Source organism: Hyperolius riggenbachi, chromosome 9 (genome assembly GCF_040937935.1).
Source record: "Hyperolius riggenbachi isolate aHypRig1 chromosome 9, aHypRig1.pri, whole genome shotgun sequence".
In the NCBI taxonomy this organism is placed as follows: Eukaryota; Metazoa; Chordata; class Amphibia; order Anura; family Hyperoliidae; genus Hyperolius; species Hyperolius riggenbachi.
In genome coordinates this window covers 14,710,181-14,729,632 of record NC_090654.1, presented here as the reverse complement: position 1 = coordinate 14,729,632, position 19,452 = coordinate 14,710,181, and the positions used below count along the sequence as shown (strand labels likewise).

The window sequence follows — 19,452 nt, the reverse complement described above, 5'->3', positions numbered from 1 at the left end:
ACATGTATGCTTACAGGAAGTGAAGAGGGGACATAGAACTTAGAAGGATCGCCGCTTCTCATAGAAGCTGTCGGTCTTTCTAACGGGAACTTAGTTTAATGAATGGGAAATGCATTCCCATTCATTGATCTCCGGGCTAACGGGAGACGTCACGGGAGTGCGCGAGATCGGCCCGGGGGAGCAGGTAGAAGCTACATCCAAAAGGCTTAAATGGTTAAAGGACAACTTTTAGCAAAAGGGCTATGGAGGCTGACATATTCATTTCCTTTTAGACAATACCGGTTGTCTGGCAGCCCAGCTGTCTCCATAGCCCTCTCCTTACAGTTGTCCTGTAAGAGTGTAGCTGACATGTCCCATTTAGGCTGAACAATCACCAGATGGTATTTGGTTACCGCCCTCCCACTGGCATCATGTTTTCTTCGGCTAACCAGTTAATCAGCAGGAAACAGACGCAGCCTCAGTCAGTCCAGAACAGTGACAGAGAGAAATAGATATACTGTATGTCCCTGAGAAAAATGCTGGTTTACAAACAGCTGCATATTGCAGCCAGAGAGGGAATGATAATAGAGAGATCTAACTTTCCAATCCCCCAACCACTAGAGCTCCCTCTCATCACCCCAAAACCTACAGTCCCCTCCCATCACCCCAAAACCTACAGCCCCCTCCCATCACCCCAAAACCTACAGTCCCCTCCCATCACCCCAACAGCCTCCTCCCATCACTCCAACCCCTACAGCCCCCTCCCATCACCCCAACCCCTATAGCCCCCTCCCATCACCCCAACAGTCCCCTCCCATCACCCCAAAACCTACAGTCCCCTCCCATCACCCCAAAACCTACAGCCCCCTCCCATCACCCCAAAACCTACAGTCCCCTCCCATCACCCCAACCCCTACAGCCTCCTCCCATCACTCCAACCCCTACAGCCCCCTCCCATCACCGCAACCCCTATAGCCCCCTCCCATCACCCCAACCCCTACAGTCTCCTCCCATCACCCCAACCCCTACAGCCTCCTCCCATCACCCCAACCCCTATAGCCCCCTCCCATCACCCCAACCCCTACAGCCTCCTCCCATCACCCCAACCCCTACAGCCTCCTCCCATCACTCCAACCCCTAGAGCACCTTCATTTTTAAGACTCCATTCTAAACAACAACCTTTGACAAATTTGCTTTGTTGAGCTGCACAACAACAGAATGACCCTTTGAACTTTGTAGGGCTTAAACCTTATCAGTTGCCTTTGTCAATCAGATAAAACTCTTTTGGCTTCCATTTACTTAAAAAAACAGACCTGAATTCCTCAAGCTGTTTACAGGCTCATTTGCATTGAAAAAAAAATCTAGTTTATTTAACATTTGCTGTGCTGGAAGACAGAAAGAAACTACAGACAGTTTCTTAGTAGGGCTAGGACTACATGTACCTATGTAGGTTTACATCTTCAAGTGCAAGGTGAAGGAACGCAAGGTCGCTCACATATACCAGCTGCAGGTGTGGAAAATAATGGTGGCACACAAAATATTCACACTTCGGGCAGAATTGTGACATTGTTCACTTAGGGGGTGTACTCACTTTTGTTGCCAGCGGTTTAGATATTAATGGCAGTGATGATTTATTTTGATGGGGCAGGAAAGTTAACCTGCTACACAAGCTGTACACAGGGCTGGTTCTAGACTACCTGAGGCAAACTTCTGAGGATACACCCCCCTCGATTTGGAATGATCGCACAGCACGCAACATTTTCCTCTGCTTCATTTAATGTTCTCACATGACATGCTGCAGCTCAACACAATAGCACACTGGCTGGCTGTGAGTCTGTGACAAACACACTGCTCACCCTCAGCTACTCCATTCCTCCTCAGTCCGGACAGCAATGCCACCTCCTCCCTTCTGCTGTGCAAGTCAAATGAAACACTGCTGCTCTTCTGCCTCCCCCTCCTCACTCACTATCAGGCTCCTCACACAGCACAACAAGCTGCTTTTCCTCAATGCTGCTCTCCTGCCTCCCCCCTCCTCACTCACTATCAGGCTCCTCACACAGCACAACAAGCTGCTTTTCCTCAATGCTGCTCTCCTGCCTCCCCCCTCCTCACTCACTATCAGGCTCCTCACACAGCACAACAAGCTGCCTTTCCCCAATGATGCTCTCCTGCCTCCCCCCGCCTCACTCACTGTCAGACTCCTCACACAGCCCAACAAGCTGCTTTTCCTCAATGATGCTCTCCTGCCTCCCCCCTCCTCACTAACTGTCAGACTCCTCACTGCACAACAAGCTGCTTTCCCCCAATGCTGCTCTCCTGCCTCCCCCTTCTCACTCACTGTAAGACTCCCCACACAGCACAACAAGCTGCTTTTCCCCAATGATGCTTTCCTGCCACCCCTCTCCCCCTCACTGTCAGACTCCTCACACAGTACAACAAGCTGCTTTTCCCCAATGATGCTCTCCTGCCTCCTCCCTCCTCACTCACTATGAGACTCCTCACACAGCACAACAAGCTGCTTTTCCCCAATGATGCTCTCCTGCCTCCCCCCTCCCCCCTCACTGTCAGACTCCTCACACAGTACAACAAGCTGCTTTTCCCCAATGATGCTCTCCTGCCTCCCCCCTCCCCCCTCACTGTCAGACTCCTCACACAGTACAACAAGCTGCTTTTCCCCAATGATGCTCTCCTGCCTCCTCCCTCCTCACTCACTATGAGACTCCTCACACAGCACAACAAGCTGCTTTTCCCCAATGATGCTCTCCTGCCTCCCCCCTCCCCCCTCACTGTCAGACTCCTCACACAGTACAACAAGCTGCTTTTCCCCAATGCTGCTCTCCTGCCTCCCCCCTCAGCACAACAAGCTGCTTTTCCCAAATGATGCTCTCCTGCCTCCCCCTCCTCACTCACTGTCAGACTCCTCACACAGCACAACAAGCTGCTTTTCCCCAATGCTGCTCTCCTGCCTCCCCCCTCCTCACTCACTGTCACACTCCTCACACAGCACAACAGCCTGCTTTTCCCCAATGCTGCTCTCTTGCCTCCCCCCTCAGCACAACAAGCTGCTTTTCCCCAATGCTGCTCTCCTGCCTCCCCCCTCCTCACTCGCTGTAAGACTCCTCACACAGCACAACAAGCTGCTTTTCCCCAATTATGCTCTCCTGCCTCCCCCCTCCTCACTCACTGCCAGCCTCCTCACACAGCACAACAAGCTGCTTTTCCTCAATGCTGCTCTCCTGCCTCCCCCCTCCTCACTCACTATCAGGCTCCTCACACAGCACAACAAGCTGCTTTTCCCCAATGATGCTCTCCTGCCTCCCTCCTCCTCACTCACTATCAGGCTCCTCACACAGCACAACAAGCTGCTTTTCCCCAATGATACTCTCCTGCCTCCCCATCCTTACTCACTGTCAGACTTGTCACACAGCACAACAAGCCGCTTTTCCCCAATGATGCTCTCCTGCCTCCCCCCTCCTCACTCACTGCCAGACTCCTCACACAGCACAACAAGCTGCTTTTCCTCAATGCTGCTCTCCTGCCTCCCCCCTCCTCACTCACTATCAGGCTCCTCACACAGCACAACAAGCTGCTTTTCCTCAATGCTGCTCTCCTGCCTCCCCCCTCCTCACTCACTATCAGGCTCCTCACACAGCACAACAAGCTGCCTTTCCCCAATGATGCTCTCCTGCCTCCCCCCGCCTCACTCACTGTCAGACTCCTCACACAGCACAACAAGCTGCTTTTCCCCAATGCTGCTCTCCTGCCTCCCCCCTCCTCACTCACTGCCAGACTCCTCACACAGCACAACAAGCTGCTTTTCCCCAATGATGCTCTCCTGCCTCCCCCCTCCTCACTCACTGTCAGACTCCTCCTCACACAGCACAACAAGCTGCTTTTCCCCAATGATGCTCTCCTGCCTCCCCCTCCTCACTCACTGTCAGACTCCTCACACAGCACAACAAGCTGCTTTTCCCCAATGATGCTCTCTTCACCTTGCTCTCCTTTCGCTTCTCCTCCTACTCTGACTGCATGCTGTAAACACAGTACAAACATGCTGCCCCTGATGAAAATGTTTCACCTTGCTTCATGAGAGAACCGGCCCTGCAGGTACACTGATTAGATTGTATCACAGCGTCACATCTTCAGTGCTGTCCCACGAAAAGATAGAATAAAATATGTGCAGAAATGTGAGAGGTGTACTGACTTTGGAGCTACTGAAACAAAGTCGATGAGACATGGATTACTAATGTCTGGTCTCAGTGACAGGCATCAGGTGACCTCTCTACTTTAATAAGCCAGCTATAACGAAGCGGACAATCGCTTTGGGTGACCTAAGTAAGTTGTATGTGTGTGGGCCTGTAGCCATTCGCAGCTACTCACAAAGTAAGCCTAGACCCTCATTATATAAAATGATGCAGCTATTTTGACGCACAGCAGCTCACACTTAGGATTACGCCTGCGGCGCTCTTACTTGGTCACGATGCACATGAACTGGGATTGGTCCAGATCGGTTCCAGGGATTATACTGCAGTAGCGGTTGGTGCAGGTCCCCGCGCAGAAGGACAGAACGCACATCTGACCCCTGTGCGGGGCGAAATCGGAGTCCACATATGGCGAGCAGTCATCGGCCACAACTGCAACACAAAACGGACGAATCAAGAATGTATGCAGAGCATTATAGAATTAGTTTTTATTTGATATAGCGCCAACATCTTCCGTAGCGCTATACATAGTACAAAACAAACATCAGAGAACATAGATAACACTGTACAATCAGAACAACCACCAATGCACAAACATAGCTGATATGTGGATTTAGACATCACCAACGCTGGTACATGTTCAAATACAGCGCAGCAGAAACAGGAAATACTAGGGGGAGGTCCCTGTCCTTGTGAGCTTACAATAGAGGGTAGAGAGCTACTAGGAGACACTAGGGGGAGGAGCCTGCATTGTAAACTTATAATCTAGGGTAGTGGGGTGGCGACACTAGGGGGAGGAGCCTGCATTGTGAGTTTACAATCTAGGGTAGTGGGGTGGAGACACTAGGGGAGGAGCCTGCATTGGGAGTTTACAATCTAGGGTAGTGGGGTGGAGACACTAGGGGGAGGAGCCTGCATTGGGAGCTTACAATCTAGGGTAGTGGGGTAGAGACACTAGGGGAGGAGCCTGCATTGTGAGTTTATAATCTAGAGGGGAGAGGGGTAGATACACTTGGGAGAGGGTCTGCCCTTGTGCACTTACAATCCAGATGGGAAAGGGGTGGATACGAGGGGGAGGAGCCTGCATTGTGAGCTTATAATCTAGGGAAGTGGGCTGGCGACACTAGGGGGAGGAGCCTGCATTGTGAGCTTACAATCAAGAGGAGAGTGGGGTGGCGACACTAAGGGGAGGAGCCTGCAGTGTGAGCTTACAATCAAGAGGGGAGTTGGGTGGAAACAATAGGGGAGGATCTCACTCCAACCTGAATAATCACAAATACCTTCTGTTTTAAAGCGGACCTGAACTCAGAACTTCCTCTTTGCTCTAAAAGATAAGCAACAGCACAATAAAATTTAAGAAAAAAATCTCTTTGTTACAGCTGATACAAATCCTGCAATAAATCTGCAGCTTGTCTACTTCCTGCTTTCGTGGAAGCAGAGATATTAACATCCTATGTTTACAAATTAGCTGTTCTGCCGAGGCAGTCAGCCGACACAGCTAAGGGATCAAATTACAACTTGTGATGAGACACCGATGAGGGGGAATTAGGCTAAACTCATAGGCACATTTCTCTATGTTCTCCTTGTGTCCTGTGCAAGAGTTCAGGTCCACTTTGAGAAGGCAAACTTCTGTTTTCTAAAAGCTCCCCCCCCCCCCCATGATAGAGTTGAAAGTGCTACTCTCACATAGAAATCATTGTATCGTTCTGCTCCACCTTTGCACTCATCTCCAGATACCTCCTACAGGCAATCTCTGCTCTGCCAACAGTCATTTCCTAATAATCAGCACCACTGCATCGCCGGCACCATACAGGCAGCTATCAGTGCTCAGTGAGGCTAATGTCCCACCTCAGGGGACCCTCAGGTAACCTATTAACATTAGGTTTCTGGCCTGTGACTACACGCCCTATTAAAGGGGAACTGAAGTAAGAGGTATACGGAGGCTGCCATATTTATTTCCTTTTAATCAATACCAGTTGCCTGGCAGCCCTGCTGGTCTATTTCCGTGCAGTAGTATCTGAATGACACCAGAAACAAGCATGCAGCTAGTCTTGTCAGATTCAATTCAATTCACTTTATTGTCATTGTGTAACACAACGAAATTACTTTTCATGACAACCCCACGGTGAATATAGGGAACATAGTGATAGTAACAAGTAAGAGAAGACATTATACACATATGCCAGGTATTACAGATGTTTAAACAATTTGTACACAGTTTTAATTATTTCAGAGAGGATTCAGAGTTCATCAACTTCATGGCGGATGGGAAAAAGCAGTCTTTCAGCCTGTTTGTGTGTGTGCGGATTGATCTAAAATGTTTACCTGATGGAAGGAGCTCAAACAGGGCATTTCCAGGGTGAGTGTTGTCCTTGATAATGTTTTTGGCCCTTCTCACGCTGCGAGTATTATACAAGATCTGACTTTAAAGTCTGAAACACCTGATCTGCTGCATGCTTGTTCAGGGGCTATGGCTAATGGTATTAGAGGCAGAGGATCAGCAGGGCTGTCAGGCAATTGGTATTGCTTAAAAGGAAATAAACAGGGCAGCCTCCATATACCTCTCTCTTCAGATGTCCTTTGAAACTGTTCATCTTAATTATATTCTCGTGTTTGCAGATTCCCCAATAACAACTGCAGCGAGTGGAGGGGAGCAACCAATCAGGCTGTAGAACCTTGGCTGATAACTTTTGTTTGCATGGTTGCCCATCCCCCCTACATTATCTCCACCCCCTGGAAATATACATCAGTGTTTCTCAGCACAGGATGTCCATCCTCTTTACCAAGTGACTTAGTACCTCTTGTAGATAAAAACATAGCAAGTACTTCAATCCTCATCTAGTGATGTATGGACAGACCGACCAAGAGATATGCTGGGTACACACGTTGCGATTTTCAGTACGTTAGATGCATCCGATTGATAAATTCCCTCATGTCCGATATTACTCCCATTCGATTCTACGTTCGATTTCTCATAGAAGTGAATCGAGCGAAAAAAACGTAACATGTGTACACAGCATTAGATCCGTCTCTGATCAAATCTGATTGGAGAGAAATCTGTTGCCTGCCCAAACACCGCAGGCCGATTCCCGGCGGATAACACTGTTAACGCTACGCACCCTATCAAGCAGTTTCGACCAAGATCTTTCCATACATCCAATTGACACATTCAACCGAAGTGGTTCCTCTAGAAGAGTAAGATGTGAGGAGCAGAGAGCGCACAGGGAAGTGGTTCCTCCAGAAGTGGAAGATGGGAGGAGCAGAGAGCGCACAGGGAAGTGGTTCCTCCAGAATGGGAAGATGTGAGGAGCAGAGAGCGCACAGGGAAGTGGTTCCTCCAGGAGAGGAAGATGTGAGGAGCAGAGAGCGCACAGGGAAGTGGTTCCTCCAGAAGAGGAAGATGTGAGGAGCAGAGAGCGCACAGGGAAGTGGTTCCTCCAGGAGAGGAAGATGTGAGGAGCAGAGAGCGCACAGGGAAGTGGTTCCTCCAGGAGAGGAAGATGTGCGGGGCAGAGAGCGCACAGGGAAGTGGTTCCTCCAGGAGAGGAAGATGTGCGGGGCAGAGAGCGCACACGGAAGTGGTTCCTCCAGAAGAGGAAGATGTGAGGAGCAGAGAGCGCACAGGGAAGTGGTTCCTCTAGAAGAGTAAGATGTGAGGAGCAGAGAGCGCACAGGGAAGTGGTTCCTCCAGAAGTGGAAGATGTGAGGAGCAGAGAGCGCACAGGGAAGTGGTTCCTCCAGAAGGGGAAGATGCGAGGGGCAGAGAGCGCACAGGGAAGTGGTTCCTCTAGAAGGGAAAGATGTGAGGAGCAGAGAGCGCACAGGGAAGTGGTTCCTCCAGAAAAGGAAGATGTGAGGAGCAGAGAGCGCACAGGAAAGTGGTTCCTCCAGAAGAGGAAGATGCGAGGAGCAGAGAGTGCACAGGGAAGTGGTTCCTCCAGAAGAGGAAGATGTGCGGGGCAGAGAGCGCACAGGGAAGTGGTTCCTCCAGAAGAGGAAGATGTGAGGAGCAGAGAGCGCACAGGGAAGTGGTTCCTCCAGAAGAGGAAGATGTGAGGGGCAGAGAGCGCACAAGGAAGTGGTTCCTCCAGAAGGGGAAGATGCGAGGGGCAGAGAGCGCACAGGGAAGTGGTTCCTCTAGAAGAGGAAGATGTGAGGAGCAGAGAGCGCACAGGGAAGTGGTTCCTCTAGAAGAGGAAGATGTGAGGAGCAGAGAGCGCACAGGGAAGTGGTTCCTGCAGAAGAGTAAGATGTGAGGAGCAGAGAGCGCACAGGGAAGTGGTTCCTGCAGAAGAGGAAGATGTGAGGGGCAGAGAGCGCACAGGGAAGTGGTTCCTCCAGAAGGGGAAGATGTGAGGGGCAGAGAGCGCACAGGGAAGTGGTTCCTCCAGAAGAGTAAGATGTGAGGAGCAGAGAGCGCACAGGGAAGTGGTTCCTGCAGAAGAGGAAGATGTGAGGGGCAGAGAGCGCACAGGGAAGTGGTTCCTCCAGAAGGGGAAGATGTGAGGGGCAGAGAGCGCACAGGGAAGTGGTTCCTCCAGAAGAGGAAGATGTGAGGGGCAGAGAGCGCACAGGGAAGTGGTTCCTCCAGAATGGGAAGATGTGAGGGGCAGAGAGCGCACAGGGAAGTGGTTCCTCCAGAAGAGGAAGATGTGAGGAGCAGAGAGCGCACAGGGAAGTGGTTCCTCCGGAAGGGGAAGATGTGAGGGGCAGAGAGCGCACAGGGAAGTGTTTCCTCCGGAAGGGGAAGATGTGAGGGGCAGAGAGCGCACAGGGAAGTGGTTCCTCCGGAAGGGGAAGATGTGAGGGGCAGAGAGCGCACAGGGAAGTGGTTCCTCCGGAAGGGGAAGATGTGAGGGGCAGAGAGCGCACAGGGAAGTGGTTCCTCCAGAAGAAGAAGATGTGAGGGGCAGAGAGCGCACAGGGAAGTGGTTCCTCCAGAAGGGGAAGATGTGAGGGGCAGAGAGCGCACAGGGAAGTGGTTCCTCTAGAAGAGGGAATTGTGAGGGGCAGAGAGCGCACAAGGAAGTGGTTCCTCCAGAAGGGGAAGATGTGAGGGGCAGAGAGCGCACAGGGAAGTGGTTCCTCCAGAAGGGGAAGATGTGAGGAGCAGAGAGCGCACAGGGAAGTGGTTCCCCCAGAAGTGGAAGATGTGAGGGGCAGAGAGCGCACAGGGAAGTGGTTCCTCCAGAAGAGGAAGATGTGAGGAGCAGAGAGCGCACAGGGAAGTGGTTCCTCCAGAAGAGGAAGATGTGAGGAGCAGAGAGCGCACAAGGAAGTGGTTCCTCTAGAAGGGAAAGATGTGAGGAGCAGAGAGCGCACAGGGAAGTGGTTCCTCCAGAAGGGGAAGATGCGAGGGGCAGAGAGCGCACAGGGAAGTGGTTCCTCTAGAAGGGAAAGATGTGAGGAGCAGAGAGCGCACAGGGAAGTGGTTCCTCCAGAAAAGGAAGATGTGAGGAGCAGAGAGCGCACAGGAAAGTGGTTCCTCCAGAAGAGGAAGATGCGAGGAGCAGAGAGTGCACAGGGAAGTGGTTCCTCCAGAAGAGGAAGATGTGCGGGGCAGAGAGCGCACAGGGAAGTGGTTCCTCCAGAAGAGGAAGATGTGAGGAGCAGAGAGCGCACAGGGAAGTGGTTCCTCCAGAAGAGGAAGATGTGAGGGGCAGAGAGCGCACAAGGAAGTGGTTCCTCTAGAAGGGGAAGATGCGAGGGGCAGAGAGCGCACAGGGAAGTGGTTCCTCTAGAAGGGGAAGATGTGAGGGGCAGAGAGCGCACAGGGAAGTGGTTCCTCCAGGAGAGGAAGATGTGAGAGGCAGAGAGCGCACAGGGAAGTGGTTCCTCCAGAAGAGGAAGATGTGAGGAGCAGAGAGCGCACAGGGAAGTGGTTCCTCCAGGAGAGGAAGATGTGCGGGGCAGAGAGCGCACAGGGAAGTGGTTCCTCCAGGAGAGGAAGATGTGCGGGGCAGAGAGCGCACACGGAAGTGGTTCCTCCAGAAGAGGAAGATGTGAGGAGCAGAGAGCGCACAGGGAAGTGGTTCCTCCAGAAGAGGAAGACGTGAGGAGCAGAGAGCGCACAGGGAAGTGGTTCCTCCAGAAGAGGAAGATGTGAGGAGCAGAGAGCGCACAGGGAAGTGGTTCCTCCAGGAGAGGAAGATGTGCGGGGCAGAGAGCGCACACGGAAGTGGTTCCTCCAGAAGAGGAAGATGTGAGGAGCAGAGAGCGTAAAGGGAAGTGGTTCCTCCAGAAGAGGAAGATGTGAGGAGCAGAGAGCGCACAGGGAAGTGGTTCCTCCAGAAGAGGAAGATGTGAGGAGCAGAGAGCGCACAGGGAAGTGGTTCCTCCAGAAGAGGAAGATGTGAGGAGCAGAGAGCGCACAGGGAAGTGATTCCTCCAGAAGAGGAAGATGTGAGGAGCAGAGAGCGCACAGGGAAGTGATTCCTCCAGAAGAGGAAGATGTGAGGAGCAGAGAGCGCACAGGGAAGTGGTTCCTCCAGAAAGGGAAGATGTGAGGGGCAGAGAGCACACAGGGAAGTGGTTCCTACAGAAGAGGAAGATGTGAGGAGCAGAGAGCGCACAGGGGGGCGGTTCCTCCAGAAGAGGAAGATGTGAAAAGCAGAGAGCGCACAGGGAAGTGGTTCCTCCAGAGGAGGAAGATGTGAGGAGCAGAGAGCGCACAGGGAAGCGGTTCCTCCAGAGGAGGAAGATGTGAGGAGCAGAGAGCGCACAGGGGAGAGATTCCTCCAGAAGAGGAAGATGTGAGGAGCAGAGAGCACACAGGGAAGTGGTTCCTCCAGAGGAGGAAGATGTGAGGAGCAGAGAGCGTACAGGGAAGTGGTTCCTCCAGAAGGGGGAAGATGTGAGGGGCAGAGAGCGCACAGGGGAGCGGTTCCTCCAGAAAAGGAAGATGTGAGGAGCAGAGAGCGCACAGGAAAGTGGTTCCTAAAGGAGAGGAAGATGCGAGGAGCAGAGAGTGCACAGGGAAGTGGTTCCTCCAGAAGTGGAAGATGCGGGGCGCAGAGGGCACACAGGGAAGTGGTTCCTCCAGAAGAGGAAGATGTGAGGAGCAGAGAGCACACAGGAAAGTGGTTCCTCCAGAAGGGGAAGATGTGAGGAGCAGAGAGCGCACAGGGAAGTGGTTCCTAAAGGAGAGGAAGATGTGCGGGGCAGAGAGCGCACAGGGAAGTGGTTCCTCCAGAAGGGGAAGATGTGAGGGGCAGAGAGAGCACAGGGAAGTGGTTCCTCCAGAAGAGGAAGATGTGAGGAGCAGAGAGCGCACAGGGAAGTGGTTCCTCCAGAAGGGGAAGATGTGAGGGGCAGAGAGCGCACACGGAAGTGGTTCCTCCAGAAGAGGAAGATGTGAGGAGCAGAGAGCGCACAGGGAAGTGGTTCCTCCAGGAGAGGAAGATGTGCGGGGCAGAGAGCGCACACGGAAGTGGTTCCTCCAGAAGAGGAAGATGTGAGGAGCAGAGAGCGTAAAGGGAAGTGGTTCCTCCAGAAGAGGAAGATGTGAGGAGCAGAGAGCGCACAGGGAAGTGGTTCCTCCAGAGGAGGAAGATGTGAGGAGCAGAGAGTGCACAGGGAAGCGGTTCCTCCAGAGGAGGAAGATGTGAGGAGCAGAGAGCGCACAGGGGAGCGATTCCTCCAGAAGAGGAAGATGTGAGGAGCAGAGAGTGCACAGGGAAGGGTTCCTCCAGAGGAGGAAGATGTGAGGAGCAGAGAGCGTAAAGGGAAGTGGTTCCTCCAGAAGAGGAAGATGCGAGGAGCAGAGAGCGCACAGGGAAGTGATTCCTCCAGAAGAGGAAGATGTGAGGAGCAGAGAGCGCACAGGGAAGTGGTTCCTCCAGAAGGGGAAGATGTGAGGGGCAGAGAGCGCACAGGGAAGTGGTTCCTCCAGAAGAGGAAGATGTGAGGGGCAGAGAGCGCACAGGGAAGTGGTTCCTCCAGAAGGGGAAGATGTGAGGGACAGAGAGCGCACAGGGAAGTGGTTCCTCCAGAAGGGGAAGATGTGAGGGGCAGAGAGCGCACAGGGAAGTGGTTCCTCGAGAAGAGGAAGCTGTGAGGGGCAGAGAGCGCACAGGGAAGTGGTTCCTCCAGAAGGGGAAGATGTGAGGAGCAGAGAGCGCACAGGGAAGTGGTTCCTCCAGAAGGGGAAGATGTGAGGAGCAGAGAGCACACAGGGAAGTGGATCCTCCAGAAGGGGAAAATGTGAGGAGCAGAGAACACACATGAAAGTGGTTCCTCCAGAAGAGGAAGATGTGAGGAGCAGAGAGCGCACAGGGAAGTGGTTCATCCAGAAGAGGAAGATGTGAGGAGCAGAGAGCACACAGGGAAGTGGTTCCTCCAGGAGAGGAAGATGTGCGGGGCAGAGAGCGCACACGGAAGTGGTTCCTCCAGGAGAGGAAGATGTGCGGGGCAGAGAGCGCACACGGAAGTGGTTCCTCCAGAAGAGGAAGATGTGAGGAGCAGAGAGCGCACAGGGAAGTGGTTCCTCCAGAAGGGGAAGATGTGAGGAGCAGAGAGCGCACAGGGAAGTGGTTCCTCCAGAAGGGGAAGATGTGAAGAGCAGAGAGCGCACAGGGAAGTGGTTCCTCCAGAAGGGGAAGATGTGAAGAGCAGAGAGCGCACAGGGAAGTGGTTCCTCCAGAAGAGGAAGATGTGAGGAGCAGAGAGCGCACAGGGAAGTGGTTCCTCCAGAAGGGGAAGATGTGAGGAGCAGAGAGCACACAGGGAAGTGGATCCTCCAGAAGGGGGAAATGTGAGGGGCAGAGAGCGCACAGGGAAGTGGTTCCTCTAGAAGAGGAAGATGTGAGGGGCAGAGAGCGCACAGGGAAGTGGTTCCTTCAGAAGAGGAAGATGTGAGTAGCAGAGAGCGCACAGGGAAGTGGTTCCTCTAGAAGAGGAAGATGTGAGGAGCAGAGAGCGCACAGGGAAGTGGTTCCTCCAGAAGAGGAAGATGTGAGTAGCAGAGAGCGCACAGGGAAGTGGTTCCTCTAGAAGAGGAAGATGTGAGGAGCAGAGAGCGCACAGGGAAGTGGTTCCTCTAGAAGAGGAAGATGTGAGGAGCAGAGAGCGCACAGGGAAGTGGTTCCTCCAGAAGGGGAAGATGTGAGGAGCAGAGAGTGCACAGGGAAGTGGTTCCTGCAGAAGAGGAAGATGTGAGGGGCAGAGAGCGCACAGGGAAGTGGTTCCTCTAGAAGAGGAAGATGTGAGGAGCAGAGAGCGCACAGGGAAGTGGTTCCTCCAGAAGGGGAAGATGTGAGGAGCAGAGAGCGCACAGGGAAGTGGTTCCTCCAGAAGAGGAAGATGTGAGGGGCAGAGAGCGCACAGGGAAGTGGTTCCTCCCGAAGAGGAAGATGTGAGGAGCAGAGAGCGCACAGGGAAGTGGTTCCTCCAGGAGAGGAAGATGTGCGGGGCAGAGAGCGCACACGGAAGTGGTTCCTCCAGGAGAGGAAGATGTGAGGAGCAGAGAGCGCACAGGGAAGTGGTTCCTCCAGAAGGGGAAGATGTGAGGAGCAGAGAGCGCACAGGGAAGTGGTTCCTCCAGAAGGGGAAGATGTGAAGAGCAGAGAGCGCACAGGGAAGTGGTTCCTCCAGAAGGGGAAGATGTGAAGAGCAGAGAGCGCACAGGGAAGTGGTTCCTCCAGAAGAGGAAGATGTGAGGAGCAGAGAGCGCACAGGGAAGTGGTTCCTCCAGAAGGGGAAGATGTGAGGAGCAGAGAGCACACAGGGAAGTGGATCCTCCAGAAGGGGGAAATGTGAGGGGCAGAGAGCGCACAGGGAAGTGGTTCCTCTAGAAGAGGAAGATGTGAGGGGCAGAGAGCGCACAGGGAAGTGGTTCCTTCAGAAGAGGAAGATGTGAGTAGCAGAGAGCGCACAGGGAAGTGGTTCCTCTAGAAGAGGAAGATGTGAGGAGCAGAGAGCGCACAGGGAAGTGGTTCCTCCAGAAGAGGAAGATGTGAGTAGCAGAGAGCGCACAGGGAAGTGGTTCCTCTAGAAGAGGAAGATGTGAGGAGCAGAGAGCGCACAGGGAAGTGGTTCCTCCAGAAGGGGAAGATGTGAGGAGCAGAGAGCGCACAGGGAAGTGGTTCCTCCAGAAGAGGAAGATGTGAGGAGCAGAGAGCGCACAGGGAAGTGGTTCCTCCAGAAGTGGAAGATGTGAGGAGCAGAGAGCGCACAGGGAAGTGGTTCCTCCAGAAGAGGAAGATGGGAGGGGCAGAGAGCGCACAGGGAAGTGGTTCCTCCAGAAGGGGAAGATGGGAGGGGCAGAGAGCGCACAGGGAAGTGGTTCCTCCAGAAGGGGAAGATGTGAGGAGCAGAGATCGCACAGGGAAGTGGTTCCTGCAGAAGAGGAAGATGTGAGGGGCAGAGAGCACACAGGGAAGTGGTTCCTCCAGAAGTGGAGTTGGGAGTCTGGAAGTTGCTGAAAAGAATGAGGATTAGATCAGACCTGTAGCCTATAGGGAATAAGAGAATATGCAATGTCTCTGATCACTTCTATATAGTAATATAGTAATATATACACGATCCCCCCCCCCAGCATAGCAAACAGCCTATGGGAAGTACAAGACATCTGCAGCAGCTGCAAACCTCAGATCACTTCTGTAGCACATGTCAGTATATCCAGTATATGGACCTGTGCCCCCCAGCACCCACCTACTGCCCATCCAGAACCCACCAGCTCCCCCCCCCCTATCTTCTTCCCCCCTCCAGCACCCACCTCCTGCCAGGCACAGCGCAGCTATCAGCACAGGAATCATAGCTGGGCGATCCATGCTTCTCTCTCCTCTGCTGTCCTCCGCTATGTGACGACCCCCTCCCCCTTCTCTGCACAGCACATCCCTCCATACACCTAACACAGGGGGCGGAGCTAGCCTATTAACTAGCTCTGTGCCACAGAGGAGCACATGGGCTCTGCAGAAACCAGCCTAACCAGTTCTGCAGTCCACAGTTCATTATGTTACTTTTTACTGCCTTCTGTACCTCTGACCACAAGATCAGCAATTTTACTAAACTATCGCAATGCCTGACTCTACTGTCTGACCCTTTTTAAGGAGTGATACTACCCATTTTTTATCCCAATTACCATATTATTGTTAATTTATATAGCACTAAAAACTTCCAGGATGCTGTACAAAATAATGAGACAGGATGCAAAAGACGAAGGAAGTACAACATGTATGTACACACAAGCATGACAATCCAATATGTTCCATAAATCAAAAACAGCAGGTGCAAGAAACAATAGGGGAGGGAGCTCTGCACTCATAGGCCTAGTGCACACCAAAAACCACTAGCAGATCCGCAAAACGCTAGCGGTTTTTGAAATGCTTTTTCTTATTTTTATGAAGCATTACACCTAGCGTTTTGCAGTTTTGGGTAGTGTTTTTGGTGTAGTAGATTTCATATATTGTTACAGTAAAGCTGTTACTGAACAGCTACTGTAGCAAAACCGCCTGGAAAACCGCTCTGAACTGGCGTTTTTCAGAGTGGTTTGCGTTTTTCCTATACATTACATTGGAGGCAGAAATTCCTCCGAAATCCAAAATGCCTTAGGGAGTATGCGTTTCAGCAAAACGCCTCCTGCTCTGGTGTGACCCACCCCATTGAAATACATTACCCATGCGTTTCCACAGCCGCAAGCAGCTGTAAAAACGCAAGAAGGCCCGCTCGGTGTGCACCAGCCCTTACAATCTATCATCATTGGCTGAGAGGCCTAGTGCACACCAAAAACCGCTAGCAGATCCGCAAAATGCTAGCAGATTTTGAAACGCTTTTTCTTATTTTTCTGCAGCGTTTCAGCTAGCGTTTTGCGGTTTTGTGTAGCGGTTTTGGTATAGTAGATTTCATGTATTGTTACAGTAAAGCTGTTACTGAACAGCTACTGTAACAAAAAACGCCTGGCAAACCGCTCTGAAGTGCCGTTTTTCAGAGCGGTTTGCGTTTTTCCTATACTTAACATTGAGGCAGAAACGCATCCGCAATCCAAAATCTGCAGCAGCCCGGGAGTATGCGTTTCTTCAAAACTCCTCCCGCTCTGGTGTGCACCAGCCCATTGAAATGCATTACCCTAGCGGATCCGCACCCGCAAGCGGATCGCAAAACGCAGCCGAACCGCTCTGGTGTGCACTAGGCCTGAGACCTTGAAGCTGTGTTTACACCTTACAAAGAGTAAAATTTTTATACTGTATATCGCTGATATCTTCTGCAGCACTTTAAAGAGTACAAAGTCATGTCACTGATTGTCCTCAGAGGAGCTCACAATCGAATCCTACCATAGTCATAGTGTAATGTCCTACCATATTATTATTATGTATTTAGATAGCACTTACATCCTCTGAAGCACTTGACAAAGTACATAGTCATGTCACTGACTGTCCTCAGAGGAGCTCACACTCTAATCCTACCATAGTCATGGTCTAATGTCCTACCATATTATTAATATATATTTATATAGCACTGACATCTTCTGCAGCACATTACAGAGTACATAGTCATGACACTGACTGTCCTCAGAGGAGCTCACAATCTAATCCTACCATAGTCATAATCTAATGTTCTACCAGCTTATTATTATGTATTTATATAGCACTGACATCTTCTGCAGCACTTTACAGAGTACATAGTCATGTCACTGACTGTCCTGAGAGGAGCTCAGAATCTAATCCTACCATAGTCATAGTCTAATGTCCTACCATATTATTAATATATATTTATATAGCACTGGCATCTTCTGCAGCACTTTACAGAGTACATAGTCATGTCACTGACTGTCCTCAGAGGAGCTCACAATCTAATCCTACCATAGTCATAGTCTAATGTCCTACCATATTATTATTATATATTTATATAGCACTGACATCTTCTGCAGCACTTTACAGAGTACATAGTCATGTCACTGACTGTCCTCAGAGGAGCTCACAATCTAATCCTACCATAGTCATAGTCTAATGTCCTACCATATTATTATTATGTATTTATACAGCACTGACATCTTCTGCAGCACTGTACAGAGTACATAGTCATGACACTGACTGTCCTCAGAGGAGCTCACACTCTAATCCTACCATAGTCATAGTGTAATGTCCTACCATATTATTATTATGTATTTATATAGCACTGACATCTTCTGCAGCACTTTACAGAGTACATAGTCATGTCACTGACTGTCCTCAGAGGAGCTCACAATCTAATCCTACCATAGTCATAATCTAATGTTCTACTAGATTATTATTATGTATTTATATTGCACGGACATCTTCTGCAGCACTTTACAAAGTACATAGTCATGTCACTGACTGTCCTGAGAGGAGCTCAGAATCTAATCCTACCATAGTCATAGTCTAATGTCCTCCCATATTATTATTATGTATTTATATAGCACTGACATCTTCTGCAGCACGTTACAGAGTACATAGTCATGTCACTGACTGTCCTCAGAGGAGCTCACAATCTAATCCTACCATAGTCATAGTCTAATGTCCTACCATATTATTATTATGTATTTATACAGCACTGACATCTTCTGCAGCGCTGTACAGAGTACATAGTCATGTCACTGACTGTCCTCAGAGGAGCTCACACTCTAATCCTACCATAGTCATAGTGTAATGTCCTACCATATTATTATGTATTTATATAGCACTGACATTTTCTGCAGCACTTTACAAAGTAAATAGTCATGTCACTGACTGTCCTCAGGGGAGCTCACAATCTAACCCTACCTTAGTCATAGTCTAATGTCCTACCATATTATTATTATGTATTTATATAGCACATGCAGCACTTTACAGAGTACAGAGTCATGCCACTGACTGTCCTCAGAGGAGCTAACAATCTAATCCTACCATAGTCATAGTCTAATGTCCTACCATATTATTTTTATGTATTTATATAGCACTGACAATTTCTGCAGCACATTACAGAGTACATAGTCATGTCACTGACTGTCCTCAGAGGAGCTCACAATCTAATCCTACCATAGTCATAGTGTAATGTCCTACCATAATATTATTATGTATTTATATAGCACTGACATCTTCTGCAGCTCATTACAGAGTACATAGTCATGTCACTGACTGTCCTCAGAGGAGCTCACAATCTAATCCTACCATAGTCATAGTGTAATGTCCTACCATATTATTATGTATTTATACAGCACTGACATCTTCTGCAGCACTGCACAGAGTACATAGTCATGTCACTGACTGTCCTCAGAGGAGCTCACAATCTAATCCTACCATAGTCATAGTCTAATGTCCTACCATATTATTATTATGTATTTATATAGCACTGACATCTTCTGCAGCACATTACAGAGTACATAGCTATGTCACTGACTGTCCTCAGAGGAGCTCACAATCTAATCCCTACCATAGTCATAGTCTAATGTCCTACCATATTATTATTATGTATTTATATAGCACATGCAGCACTTTACAGAGTACAGAGTCATGCCACTGACTGTCCTCAGAGGAGCTAACAATCTAATCCTACCATAGTCATAGTCTAATGTCCTACCATATTAATTATTTTTATGTATTTATATAGCACTGACATCTTCTGCAGCACATTACAGAGTACATAGTCATGTCACTGACTGCCCTCAGAGGAGCTCACAATCTAATCCTACCATAGTCATAGTATAATGTCCTTCCATATTATTATTATGTATTTATATAGCACTGACATCTTCTGCAGCACATTACAGAGTACATAGTCATGTCACTGACTGTCCTCAGAGGAGCTCACACTCTAACCCTACCATAGTCATGGTCTAATGTCCCACCATATTATTATTATGTATTTATATAGCACTGACATCTTCTGCAGCACATTACAGAGTACATAGTCATGTCACTGACTGTCCTCAGAGGGGCTCACACTCTAATCCTACCATAGTCTATTGTACAACATCATGCCACGTAACCCAGTGATATGCTCAGTAATTTTGATGAATGATTAGTGTGCAGATGTTCCTCTAGATATTGCGGTCCCATAATAAGCAGTTTGGGGCCACAAGGAGAGGTATTTGGAATGCGCGGTTCTCCGGGACGTGTTCAGGCAGCAGATATCTGCGGTTCGGGGAGAATGGAAGCCTTTAGGATATAAGGTGTAGATGTGCAGTGTGGATTGGGGAAATGAAAGTCTCCTCACATATCACTGTTGGGTGACATGCCTTGGCAAGCTCCTGCTCATTGTGTAACACCAGGATCCTGCTCTTCCCTCATTCCCCCTCCTGTGTGGCGAGGAGCAGGGGATTCTGGGAATTCTCAGC

The 19,452-nt window shown here is 50.3% G+C and overlaps 1 protein-coding gene across 2 annotated transcripts in view; it reads right to left on the bottom strand.

Annotated features, from left to right (window-relative positions):
• LOC137531943 (protein shisa-4-like) overlaps positions 1 to 15,005 on the bottom strand; it is a 36,429-nt gene extending 21,424 nt beyond the window's left edge. For both annotated transcript variants that reach the window (XM_068251981.1, XM_068251982.1), the window contains exons 1-2: positions 14,896 to 15,005; positions 4,451 to 4,613 (exon numbers count right to left, since the gene is read on the bottom strand). In XM_068251981.1, the coding sequence (XP_068108082.1) occupies positions 4,451 to 4,613; positions 14,896 to 14,950 (218 nt within the window). In that variant the 5' untranslated portion in view covers positions 14,951 to 15,005. The remainder of the gene's footprint in view (positions 1 to 4,450; positions 4,614 to 14,895) is intronic.
• Between the last annotated feature and the right edge of the window lie 4,447 nt (positions 15,006 to 19,452).